At 43.0% G+C, this 12,952-nt stretch overlaps 1 protein-coding gene across 6 annotated transcripts in view; it reads right to left on the reverse strand.

Annotated features, from left to right (window-relative positions):
• Nucleotides 1–12,952, reverse strand: part of KDM2B (lysine demethylase 2B) — a 115,464-nt gene that overhangs the window by 42,723 nt on the left and 59,789 nt on the right. For all 6 annotated transcript variants that reach the window (XM_065646776.1, XM_065646777.1, XM_065646775.1 and 3 more), the window contains 2 exons: nt 9,360–9,486; nt 1,443–1,897 (listed from right to left, as the gene is read on the reverse strand). In XM_065646776.1, the coding sequence (XP_065502848.1) occupies nt 1,443–1,897; nt 9,360–9,486 (582 nt within the window). The remainder of the gene's footprint in view (nt 1–1,442; nt 1,898–9,359; nt 9,487–12,952) is intronic.

The raw sequence follows: 12,952 nt of genomic DNA on the forward strand, positions 1-12,952 counted from the left end.
ATGTCTCGCAGTATGTCATCAGAAGAGCATGCGTGATCATTTCTGAACATCTGCACCACTTATTACGTGCCGTACCCCCTTCTGGGATTTCAAGAAGGGACAGTTTATTTTCAAGTGAAAATTGGTCTGCGCATCAAGCTTGGAAAACTAACGCTACCATTCTTTCTGCTTCGCCACAAATTCAACCCCTGGTCTTGAAGCTTCATTTTGATTTGTTATTAGAGGACGGCCGATCACGCAGCGAGCCAGCGTATCTACAGCCACGACTTTGGGCATGTGTGTCCACTTTCATACACAAAGTGGCTGATTTTGCGAGGCTTTCTGAGCTCTCGTGGTTTCCCAAAATGAGGGCCGTGTATCGCACTTCCAGGCTCCAAGACTGTGGAATGTGGTTCCACTGCACACTGCATATGTTCAGCCTTCTTTAACTGCCTTTGAAGCCTTTTCTAAGCAGCTGTTACACGACTTGCACTCAAAAAGCACAGGCTCCCCTTCCACCACCCAAACACGTATTTTTCCCCTTTCACAGCTCTTGCGTACAGAACATGTGGCTGAAGAACCACCCTGCACCCAGAAACAGCACAAACCCGGCACTCCAAACACAAGACCACCAATCAATATTGCCGCGGTACTGGACCTGAGGAGGACAGGCTGACAGTTTTAGCCTTATTTGACAAGTCTTGACAAAGTTACAAGAGTATGCTGCTCTTGGCTTTGTTAAAAAATTAACTAATATGCCTATTTTATATAATGTGAAAACAAGGCACAGCAAATCTAACCAAGTTGTGCAAAGCGATGCCACGGCCCCGAGGCAAGGCTGGGACTAGAAGCAGCGAGGCCGTGCTGCTCTGAATTGATCCCTAGGTCAGGTGGGGTGTATTCCAGTATATTAAAAATCTAAAGAGAAGTTCTGTCACTAGTGAGCACTCGCTCCTCACACCATCTCCAAAACCAGTGGAGAATAATTACCAACCTATAGAGGGCAATGGAGGAAAAGAAAATGAAAAGGTGAAAGAAAAAAAAGCAGCTGAAAATGTTAGGCAAGATACCTTCTGCATTACAATCAAGTGTTTCTATTTTGTATGTGTCAGTTCGGAAGGTCTACTCCAGAAAGATACTAGACCAAAAAGGGCAGATGAAGACTATAAATATAAACAGACTTTTTGAGGTACAATATTTACACATGGGACACAACAAGTGCTAAACTATGAGAGGATCTAAACTGTTGGCCACTGCTGTGGTCAGAAAGGACTGGATGGATTAAACCAGATGCAAACAGCCACCTCCCCAATGCAGAGATGGCTCCTGTTAGGGGCAGAAGTTCCCTCTCTGTGGCACAGCAGCTGCCATCCCTCTGCTGGAGAACTTTGCTCTCTGGTCTCCTGCTGCCTCCTCTGCCCCCAGAACACAGTTTGTGTGGATCAGCAAGATATCACACCCACCTTCATGTCCTCCAGGAGAGCCTGCGGGTCCTCGATGCCTTCTGGAACACACTTCTTGTTCTCTGGGAGAGATTCAAGCTTTTCCACCAGGGCTTTTAAACCCTTCAGTTCAAATTCTGTGAGATGAGTCCATTTGGTTGAAACTTCTGTAGCTGGAGACCCCGTTGGTGTTTTGGGATAGTCCGTGGGGGTCGTTGATTTTACGCTGTCGTCTGACTCATTAGACAAAGTTCTTTTTAGGTATCTCATTACCGTGGCTTTTTGTTTTCTTCCTGCGCCCTCCTTGCCATCGGAGTGCGTGCTGTTGGGCGAGGAGGAGCCATCCACCAAGGATTTGGAGTTTTTATCCAAACTGTCATCCTTCTCCTCCCGGATCTGGGCATCACAAGATTCTTCATCCATGTCTAACCACGAATCTGAGGAATAGCTGTCTGTGCTGCGTTTTCTTTTTGCATCTGAAAGTTAGAAATAAGAATGCTGAATTTTTAACCTGATGTAACTCGTAGCTTAAACACTTCTCTGGCACTGGGGTTAGGTGCTGCCTGTTCAAAAGGGCACTGAGTAATGCCCAGTGTCCAACAGGAACGGGCTTTATTCAGCTCATTTTTCATTTGGGGGGGTTGTTTGTTTTAATGCTGGTTTTCATTAACATCTACTCAGTTCAAATGACGGGGAAACATTTAGGGAAAAAATTATGCTTTCTTCAAAGCTTCAGTCCTCTATGCCTTCAATTAAGACTAGGCAGAGCTCTTAAGTCACACACAATTAATTTTCCTGCAAATCCGAAAGAGACCAGATTCAGCAGCCTTGCAGCTTTAAGAGGGGAGTTAGCACAGAAAGAGGAGGGGAAAACGATGGGAGAAAGCACGTTAAAATGCTGTACATCATCCTTCTCCCAGGAACTCTGCACAGCACAAAATCAACTTCTCAATACTTTTTGTGAGAAACTGTTGGTAGAACAAGAACCCCCACTTGTTAGTGCATGAATACTCATTGCTCTTCTGAGACAGAACATTACAATTATGCTTATTTTACAGATGAGAGGCCTAAATACACTGAGAAATGCAGCGACTGTCACAGAGCTACATGATACCGTTTTTCTTAACGCCATCCCCGATACATTCCATGTACTTCTCAGGAAAATTTAAAGGCAAGTTTCCGAGTATAAAGAACTATTAACCTTAGTTTTACACCGGGTTTTCCCCTAAAAATCCCAAGTATTACCCAACTCTCTGAAATCAAGCAGTGAAAGCAATGTAGGAAACTAGTGGCCAACATTCCCTAAAGCACACATCTTTTCTTATTTATTAGACGCAATTTCCTTTGCTAAGTGAACAACATTGAATGCAGGCTAGCAACAGCAGGAATTTCTGTGGAAAATACAGTTAACACTGGTAACACCCAGCTAAGTCAATGTGAATTTTAACACTGGCTGAAATGGGTATGAGATCAAGCTGCAAACAAAAACACTCTGCAAAGGAAACAGAAGTCAGACAGAAAAAGTGAGTGAACAATTCATGAAAAGTTCCTTTCACAGCTTCCATGCTTTGCGATGCAGTAGTTTTGGATTAGGACAATGTGAATCATGCTTAAGGAAGGATTAAATGGACATTGAAGAAAAAGCTCAGCGTCCGGTTGTTTAACAGCGAGATTCAAAACAAACGCTGAAGGCCAATTCCAAGCTGGCAAATCCATCCTCATAACAGAGAAACTCTTTGTCTCTTGCATAGTCTGTAGCATCTTCTTGCAAAATATGCATGTTATTTGTCAGCTGGGTTGTTACCAAGATGGAACAGGCAGGGGCAGAGTCGCTGCTTAGCAGTGCAGGTTCAAATAAAAACTCGGAAGGCCAAATGCACCTCTGTGCATCAGTTAGTGCAAGAGATATGAGTTGGCCACTTGATACTTCTCAGGGTAAAAGCGCTCTTGCTACAGTGTCTGCAAAAATCAAGCATCTCTGTCCAGTCTGCTCCTGCAGTCACGTTTACACTTTTCCTCAAAACCAAAATGGCCATAAAATGACTCCTGAAAAGCACATCTAAGCTGAAAAGCCTGTGAAAAGATGGCAGTCACAAAACATCCCAGCTCCCAGGAAGGCTGGGCACAGCCAGCTCTGGCTCCATCCACGGAGCAGGCCGAGTCCCTCCTGCATCCCTCCAAAAAGCTTCGCCGTGAAGAAGCCCAGCAGTTTATTTTGTGCGCTGAGGTGGCGGCGTGCAACACTCCAAACCAGCTCCTCCCTCTGCTCTGTGCTAAACACCCCCACGCTTCTCTTAGAAAAATAAACAGGATTAGAAAATACCTTAACCAGAACATTTAAAACCCGCTAGGTTATCCAACTTTTATCTAACACTGGTTTTTCCTTTGTCCACAGTAGCCAGCACACTCACCCACCTCCACGGGCTACATAATCAGCTTATGTCATTCTCCCATTTTACAGCTGAGGAAACAGATGCTTGGGAGAAAGCACGACTTGCTCATTGTCACACATCAAATCTAGGGCAAAACCAGGAATCAGAATCCAGACTCTTGGGCCCGGGGCTGGAGCCTTTTCTCTCAGCCACACTGCCTTGGTGAACTATTTCATAGTCGACTGAAGCACAAAAGCCCAGCCTAGATGGGAGAAAACGCCAGTGATAAAATAGAAGGTGAAGACAGATACACATCCCTATGCTACCAGTACAGCATCATTAACAGAAATTGGTATAAATCCACACAAAGAAACTTATGTTTGTGTCTTCCTATGCTGTGGCTCTGCTGAACAGGAACTAATGGCTGTAACTGGGGCAAATCGCGGGTGTAGATAAGGCCCAAAGAGAGGGAGATCATGTTATGGAGGTGTGAATAATTTACTCCAAGTCATGTTCTGGTACTAAGAGACAAGAGCCTCCAGGAGAGATCTCTCCACTTTTTGCCTCTTGCTCTAATCTGTGGAAACAAAAGGCAGGAGCAGTGGAACACCAGGGCAGACTGGGGCCCTGTTTCCATCAGAAACAAGTGCACGGGGGGGGCAGAAATTCTGCTGTGCCAGCTGCCACCGGCTGGCTGCGCGGGACAGGCCCTGCCGTGCCAGCCACACCTGGGTACGGATGTACAAAAATAACCTACATCTAACCCCAAAACGAACCGTCACCAGGCAAGTGCCCTGTTCTCTGCAGGCCTGTCAGTTACAGGATGCCTAATTTTACCTTTAGGGACAGGGCTTGTTATTACCCTGAAGTGTATCAGTCTGTTCTGGAGCACTGGGGGATTACAGGACTGTTGCACCACCAGATTAAGAGCGGACTGCTTTCAAAAGACAACAACTGTCTTGCTCCTGCAGCTAATTTAAAAAAAACAAAAACAAAGGAATCAATAATGGAAGGATGACTTCACGGTAAGACAGGTTCAATTTTGTGTTTTCAAGTGTTTCGTTGTAATGCAACACGCCATGATTTTTATTTATTCATTTAAATGCAAACAGTATCTGACTGAGAGTTACTATGCTCTGAGCTGAAGTCCCACATAAGCTTAATCTGCATTTACTTTGTCGAGAAGTGCATTTTAAACACTATGTTACCAGGGTTCCACTGTCTTGGAGGTTTTGCGTTTATGAAGTCTCTCCATGAAGAAGAGCTCCTGCTCAGTGCAACTGTGTTTTGCTCTTCTGAGACACACCAGCCAACACCAGGTTAGAACCCCACTTTCAGAGTGGTTTTCCAGTCTGGGTTCCCATACGACTTTGTGCAAAAAGACCATCACCCCTCTTCATCTCAAAGCAACTAAAACCAGCCTATACAAACCAGGCAGTGATATAACTCGGTGAAGAGGAGAAGCACAGGGTTGACCAAAGAATAAGAGCTAGAAATACCTTTTTTTTTTTTCTATAGCGGTTCACTTCGCTGTGGTTCGGGGCAAATTACTTAACTTTTCCCACAGTTATCCACTTGTACAAGAAGGATAATTATACACAGTTTCCCTCCTTGCTGAAAAGCAACTTGCTGTATTACAGAACTTAAAAGAAAGGGAGAGGGGTGAGGTATAATTATGAAATCTTTCTAAAGTCCTTCGAACAGTCCAGTGTGTAATATCTACCTTGCCATTCCCAGCTCCAAACCCTGACACTGTGACTTGGGAGCAGCAGTTGCTGTCAAACTCCTAAAGACAGCGATGACATTTTCGTTAGCAGAAAAAAACCCTGAGCACACTGAAAATGTATCACTGCATGGAGAACTCCACATGGAAATCACTCAATATAGTCTAGTACCTGTCTATCATAAGCAAATCTATTTTATCCAGAGAAAAGGAAGGGAAACCAAAAAAAGACGTAACTCCTTCCCCATGCTAGAGGGCGTATTTTTTTCATCCATCAGGCTTAACATACAGTTAGAGCCATCCTGTTAAAATTTTAGCAATGGGAATCATAAAAGCTGCAGGCTATAAAAGCACATTTCTGACAGCCCAGGATCTTCTCCCAGTTACTCTTGGTCAGCTCACTCTCCAGATCCATATCTCATTGAAGGTCAATTGTGGTTGAAAACACCCAGTACAGACTCATTCATGATAAGAGTAAAAATAATGAAGATGTATCCATCCCAAAACAGCGCTCGTTTGAATCCAGGAGCAAACCCAAATCAGATCCCTTCCTGATTTCAGCCAGCAGAACAAATGTCACAGCTGAGAGGGACAAGGAAAAGAAAAAAAGAGAGAGAAAGAGAGATTGTGCTTTTACAGCAGCTGGGATTGCTGCCGTGCCATCATTCCCCGAGTGTTTGCCCTTTGCAGAAGAGATCTGAACAAGAACGGTCTCACATACCAACTAGGAGGCAACTGCCTGAAAACTCATTCTGGGCCTGAAGAACGGGAAAGGAAACCACAGCCAGCAGCTTCCAACTCATTCGGAATGGCAGGTATTTTTATTTAGGGAGCGGGAACACGCAAGGTTTTAGCCTTCCCCACACTGAGGTGTTGGTGTGGTTGTGGGGTTTTTGTTTGGTTTTGTTGTTGTTGTTTTTTCTGTTTGAAGTTTTGTTAATCAAGATGTTTAGAAAACAGAAATACAGTAAGAGCACTGTATCAGAAGGTATATCAGAAAAGAAAGCAGCACTCCAGGGTGAAAAATAGCAAGTTCTAGCACCCAAAAGGAAAGGTAAAAAGTAAGCATTTAGAATAAACTATGTCAAGGAAATTATTTTTTAAAAATTGAGATTATTCAAGAGAAAGTTCTGAAAATGAATACAAGGATGCAAAGAATTTTTTCTTAAACCAAGAAGGACAGAAGACAATTTAATCTATTGAAGGCTCTGCAGAGAAGTTAAGTACTTTGTTTCATTACTCTTTAAAGAGAATAATGGGAAATTCTTCGTCAAGGGATACTCTCTCATGGGAAATCAAGAAATCGCTTGCAGATAGAGAAGTCTCTAGGGATGAGACAATTTAAGGACCTTAATAGTTCAGAAGAAAAGCTTAAAAACAAAGCAGCAGGGTTTTGGAACACTGACCTCATTTGGAACTCCCATCCCACAGCAGGTGAATGATATTAAGATACAGATACCACAGAACAAACAAGTGTAATTCAAGGATTACAGTTTGTAGAGATTTGAGTCAAGAGGCTGGACACAGAGACCAGTTAAAAGAAAAGACAAGCGTTTGAAACAGTTTTACTCATGCAGAACAAAGCAGCGCAGCTTTGTAAAGGTAAATAATGTATCTTTACTCCTTTGAATTTGACAAATGTTGAAGTGAAAGATCCAGTAGATCTGGGCTTCTGAACCACAATCTACAGTTAAATAATTATTTTAAGGTTAAGATTCTGCCAAGAAATAAAAAGCAAGTTTGTTAAAAAAATTTAAAAAGCATACATCTCTCTCTCTCTCCTGGAGAGAAAGGCCCTGGATGTCAGTGTCAGTGATTTTATCAGCATGTTAATACTCTGAAGTCAAGAGACAGCAGGCAGGTGGATGAACTGCACGCTGTCAGTAGGTACCACTCGGTCAGCGGCAAGAATCAATCCATCCCAGGCAGTACCAACAGCTCAGGACCTGCCCAGCCAGACCCCCCCTAGCTGCACAGTGGGGCTGCAAGTCACGTCAGCTCCACCCTACTGACCACAAGCACAGTCATTTTTAGGTAGGGTTAATTTTCAGTCAGATCACTGAACTGACTCAGCTCACTGTAGCTCAAAATGGCCATGAGACCATGACCAAACAACAGCAGAACGGGTTCATATTCACGTTCCGCTAGACCAACAACTGAAGCCACCACAGGAGACAAGACCCTAACCATGTCACCACCAAATCATTTTCCAAATAGCCAGGCTCCCTTTCCTGATGCTTTCTTTGGTGATGCAAAACAATCCTTTTCCCTCCAGATACTGGACACTGATGGCTCCCAGTGAGCTTCTTTATGATCTGAGTATCTTTCGGCCAGACTGATGCACATTTTGTGGGGATCACCAAACCACCACCAGTAATTACTGAGTTGGGCTGGAATTCATACTGGTGATTTAGCTGGAAAAGGTCCCATCTCCATGTCCCGAACCATCCACTCTCCACACCTGGTTTGTTCTGACACGTCACCCCTGCAATCCAGCACCTCCACGCTGTCTCTAGGATGAGCCTCCTTCCATGCCTGTGCTTCAGACAACAGGAGGTCGCTCCTTATTTTCCAACAAATGCAGTTACCAGAGTTTTGTCACAGCTTTATGAAGAGCCGATTCAAGGCATTAATTCATCCTTTCCTCTAGGATGATCTTTATGTAACGAGAAAAATTCCCCTCCACAGAGCTCCTGCTTAACTACCCCTTCTGACCGGGGTCTCACAGAGCTTAGAAGAGACACAAAATGTGAAGCATCCAAATTCCCAGTGAGCCAAATAAATCTCCCTGGCCTATCTACACAGACTATTAGCTACCTCAAGTTATTCTTGGTCAGTAAAACTCACTGGAGAGTGATGTCTGCCCATAAGCTCTTCAATTCCTTCTCCTAAGAATTACACCAGCAGGTGAGCATCTCCCTCCTCTGCCCAGAAGCCAGGGCAGTTCCAGCCACGCCAGTTCACTCCAAGTGGCACCTCAGGGAGCAGGAGGCACAGAAATACTTTAATCCTCCTCCACACTTAACACATACCAGTTAAGATTTAGGTGGCGCTTGTGCTACTAAAGCCATTCTGTGCCTAAAAGCAGGCAGGCAACATGGCTCACTGCCTTGTGCCATTAAAGGGAGGAAAAAGAGAGGAGTTCAGCCAGGCAACAACTGGAATTGTCACACGCTGATGTAAAGCTCACATCAGTGCCAAGGTAATGCCTGCCCGCTTCAGGCACATCTATCCGTCTCCGCTATGGTCCATTTTCAGCTATTGTAAAGGTTTCTGTGACCTCCCTGCATTCAGGTTATAGATCGTGGAGATTTGCGTAGGTGTTTCCTTGGTTTTGTTATTCCACAGAACTAGAAGTCAGTCACCAAACAGAGAGAACTAAAGTGGAGATTAAAGAGAAAGAAGCCAGGTTTAATGACCGTAACGCATTCTGTAGAGGAGTTGCTCTATAAAAGGACTAAATATCCATCCCACCAGCACACATTTGCAATGCACACATTTCTGGCTACTAAGGTACTGTGCCAAACACAGCAGTAAATCCTCAATTGTTTGGCAGATCATCTCAACGCAAACATTACCGAAACCAAGGAACAAACACATCCAAAAAATTATTTCTCTGGGATCCACTTGCTAAGAGAATGCTCAATAAATATAATTCCAAGTACGCTGGTACTTCATGGAAATGCTTAAGAGTCAAAACCCTCCCCATCCCAAAATAAATAGTTCATTAGAATTTCTACAGTTCTCCAGTTCAATCTACGATCTGTTCTGCAGAATCCAAAGCAGTAACCAGCCCAAGGTGCGAGCATCAGCTCTGAATCCGCGCTCAAAGGATTCACTCACCAATTACCATTGATTCTCTCTGATACTCTTTGCTGAGGTGGCAGCGCTGGGTCACACAGGACACGTATCTCTCCAGAACATACCAGCACATTTCATAGTAGAAAGGATAACGGAATTTGGCATGCACCTGAAAGCAAGAGCAAGACTGTCAGTCCATGGGGAAGGGCGAGAAGTTTGCAGCGCAAGGGCCGGTGCTCGTTCCCGGCGTGTTATCAGGAGCACAAACAGGATCGCGGGAGGGGGAGGGAGCGGTGGGAGCGAGCGGGATGCCGGCAGCATACGGAATGAGGAGCTTGCCTGCCGGGAGAGCATCGTTTCGTGCTTCACTAATTTGTATCCTCTTGGGGGGGTGCGAGAGAAAAAGGTTTGTGTTCTTGTGAAATCACGGACCTGATGGGTGGCCCCTACGGCATGTTCTACCTGCTGTATAGACATAGGGTGGTCACGGACAGATGTCAGTCACTAAAACTCAAGCTAAACCAAAGGGGTTTTTAAAAAATGTTTTAAAAAAAATTATTTCCTAACCACTATTACATGATTTCTATCAAAATGGCAACATTACCTAACATGAGGCAAGAAGGAAATACATGTTTTTCAATTATGGTCTTCACAACAGTCTGATTAAACAAATGAACACACAAATTCTTGATTATTGATAACAACAGAGTAAAAATCCCTTATGTGGTTTACACTTAATATTTCAGTAGCAAGTTAGCTTTTGCCACAAACAGAACAGAAAAGCAGGATTTTGACAAAAGATCCTGTCAAGCTGTGCACTTTTTCTTACATCTCAGACCTGTTGTTCTCACACAAGAAGCCTATTCTCCAACACTATGTATTTTTGAGATTATTTCAGATTCAAAAGAAAACAAAGTGAGTTTCCTTCCCTTCTAGCATAGTTTTCTATCTATGGGAGGTTGCTGTACCAAAGAAGAATCTGAGAAGATCCTAAGATGCAAGAACATATGTATATTTATTGTGATTTGTTAAAAATGGATGCCATGCATCTTGCATGCACTTGTCCTTACACTGTACACTTCTTTCTCCTGGTGGCACAGAAATCTGCATTTGCAGGTTGCATACATGCATTGCACTGGGGTTATAGGAGCTGCTTTAAGACATTCTACGCATATAACTGCTCACCTAGCCAAGAGGTGTCCCCCCACCTTTAATGAAAAGCTGGACTGCACCAGAAAGGAGCACTCTCTTAGAAAGCCCATAAAAAAACCCAACCAACCAAACAAAAAACCCACCAAACCAGCACCCCAGATAACGCCAAAAACGCAAAGTCTAAACAGAGCCACTAACCCAGCACCTGGAAGCTCAGATTCAGCTCTGCAAAGCGGGCACTGTCGAAATAACCGCGTGGTGATGAAAAAATCCATTTGAGCATATCAGTGAATTACTAGAATGCCTGCCTTTCAAAACTGTTCCCAAGGTGGACAGTCAAAGAACTTTCCCTGTTCCCAGGGCACAGGAAATGCAAACACTTTTAGCAGTAAAACAAAATGTAACAAAGGGAAAATACACTGTATTGTCCCACTAAATGTATCACAGTGTAGGATTTAAATTTTCCACTGCAATTCCCAAAAGTTAAGATCTCCTAAATTCAACACAAATGTAGCTGGCGAACCTGAACTGTGTGTTGATACGGGTCATGCATCCAGCCATGCAGCAGTTTTTCAAATGTTTCCCTGTGTTGCTTGTTACAAAGCACATATACCAACAAAAAGGAGGAAAAAAGAAAGGCAAAAACCAACCAACATCCCCCTAAATGTGAGAACATTTAACCCCTGGGCCTTTTTGCATTGGAGAATATTTTTCCTTTGGTTTAGTTATTTGTCATAAGGAAGAGATCAAGTCACTTATCGCTATTATGGAACACAGGGGAAATTAGCCATGCTAAAATATATGCTAATAAAGGAACTCAAATTTTTCCAAGAGAGCACTGCAGGAAACAAAATTTGCAAAGAATTGACTTACAAACAGGAGGCGCCTTCCACCCCTCAGCCTTCAAAAGGTTTTCAGCCACATGCCTGGGAATATTAAAGACATCATTGCTCAACATTTGTTGACAGATTCTGAGCTTCACCAAATTTAGCTGTTACCAATGTTAATTCAATGTGAAAGACAAGGCAGTAATGCATGCAGTGCTCCCATTATGTTTATCAATCTTTAATATTCAATTTGAGTTCCTAATTGCCTCGCTATCAACGTTCCAACCCACAGCAAATCCCTCCATGCCTCTGGAATTCACTGTTTGCCTGCAAAGGCTCTGCTTTTACACATCTTCAGATGTATGAGCTACCACATGTAGCAAGAGATACTGTGCAAAGATCTACGGGGCCTTTTGCCAGTAAAGCAAATCCAACGGTGCTTTGAAAATCTTTTAAAATTCGCCTTATGGAAAAGTAGAGAGGAACAAGTTCTTTATGATGTCCTTGGACATTTATTAACTGTAGTGCAGGTGAACTGCATTATGTATATGTCCATAGTTTTTCATTGGTACGGTTATGGTCAAATGAACTCTTATGGTGAGGGGGGAAGGAATAAAAGACAGAAAGAAAATAAGAGTGCTCTGTGATGAATTTGAAGTGTAATGTCTGATATGGGCACTGCCAGAGGACTAAATCCCCCACTAGATCATCTAATAGGCATTTCCAGCTCTAACTTCTGTGATTAATAATTTACAATCCACTGAATAAATTTTTTAATTATTCCTGTACAGCGAGAAAAACCCTCTCTGGAATATGATGTATTTCTTCAGTTCAAAGTGAAATTATTTTAGAGACTTATATCCCCCTCCAAAACCGAAACAAAAACCCTAAGAAAGGCACGCCTTTTCCTTAAGAAAGTATTAGGCTCTTCCACAGTGTCTATTAAAATATTTACAAACTTCACTCGTGTTTAATCAATCTAATCACAATATTGAAAAACAGTTTATGATTATTTACAAAATAATTACTCTACCCACTTAAACCACTATCTGACATTCCAGAAAACCAAATCAGTAGCGAACACCATCATCTGTGAGTGACCACCTTACGTGTATATTTTGAGTGCTTTTGTCTCTATCCACGTGCAAATATTTTAACACGGTTAAATTTAGATGAGTTGGGAGTAAGTTTGACACGTTCTTCCTCTTGGGCAATGCCGAACTGCAACACCCCTGTGCTGAGACGATGAATCTCTGCACGGCAGCGGCTTTGCAGTTATTCGGGTCCAGCAGAGAGCGGAACAGCTTGGCCTATTTGACTGGCTGTTAATTGGCCTCTAGGAAAGCCAGACTGCAAAATGAGAGTCTCTGCAAACTGGAAGGCTGGAGAATATTTGTTTACCTCAATTGCACATTAGGAGCTGTTTCCAACAATAGACATGTTCTTTATTGCTCCTTAAAACTATTTTTAAATGGCTATAACCCTCTTAAAAAGTCTCCCAGGGATATGAGAAATTAAGCTAGAATAAGCATGACAAGTATATAAACCAGGCAATTTTATCAGGCTGTAAATCAGCATTACCGTTTCAACCATGTATTTATTCTCCTCTTAGCTGCTAAGACAATAACAGCTACACCTAGCATGAAAATGACTTTG

Source organism: Caloenas nicobarica, chromosome 16 (genome assembly GCF_036013445.1).
Source record: "Caloenas nicobarica isolate bCalNic1 chromosome 16, bCalNic1.hap1, whole genome shotgun sequence".
Classification (NCBI taxonomy): domain Eukaryota; kingdom Metazoa; phylum Chordata; class Aves; order Columbiformes; family Columbidae; genus Caloenas; species Caloenas nicobarica.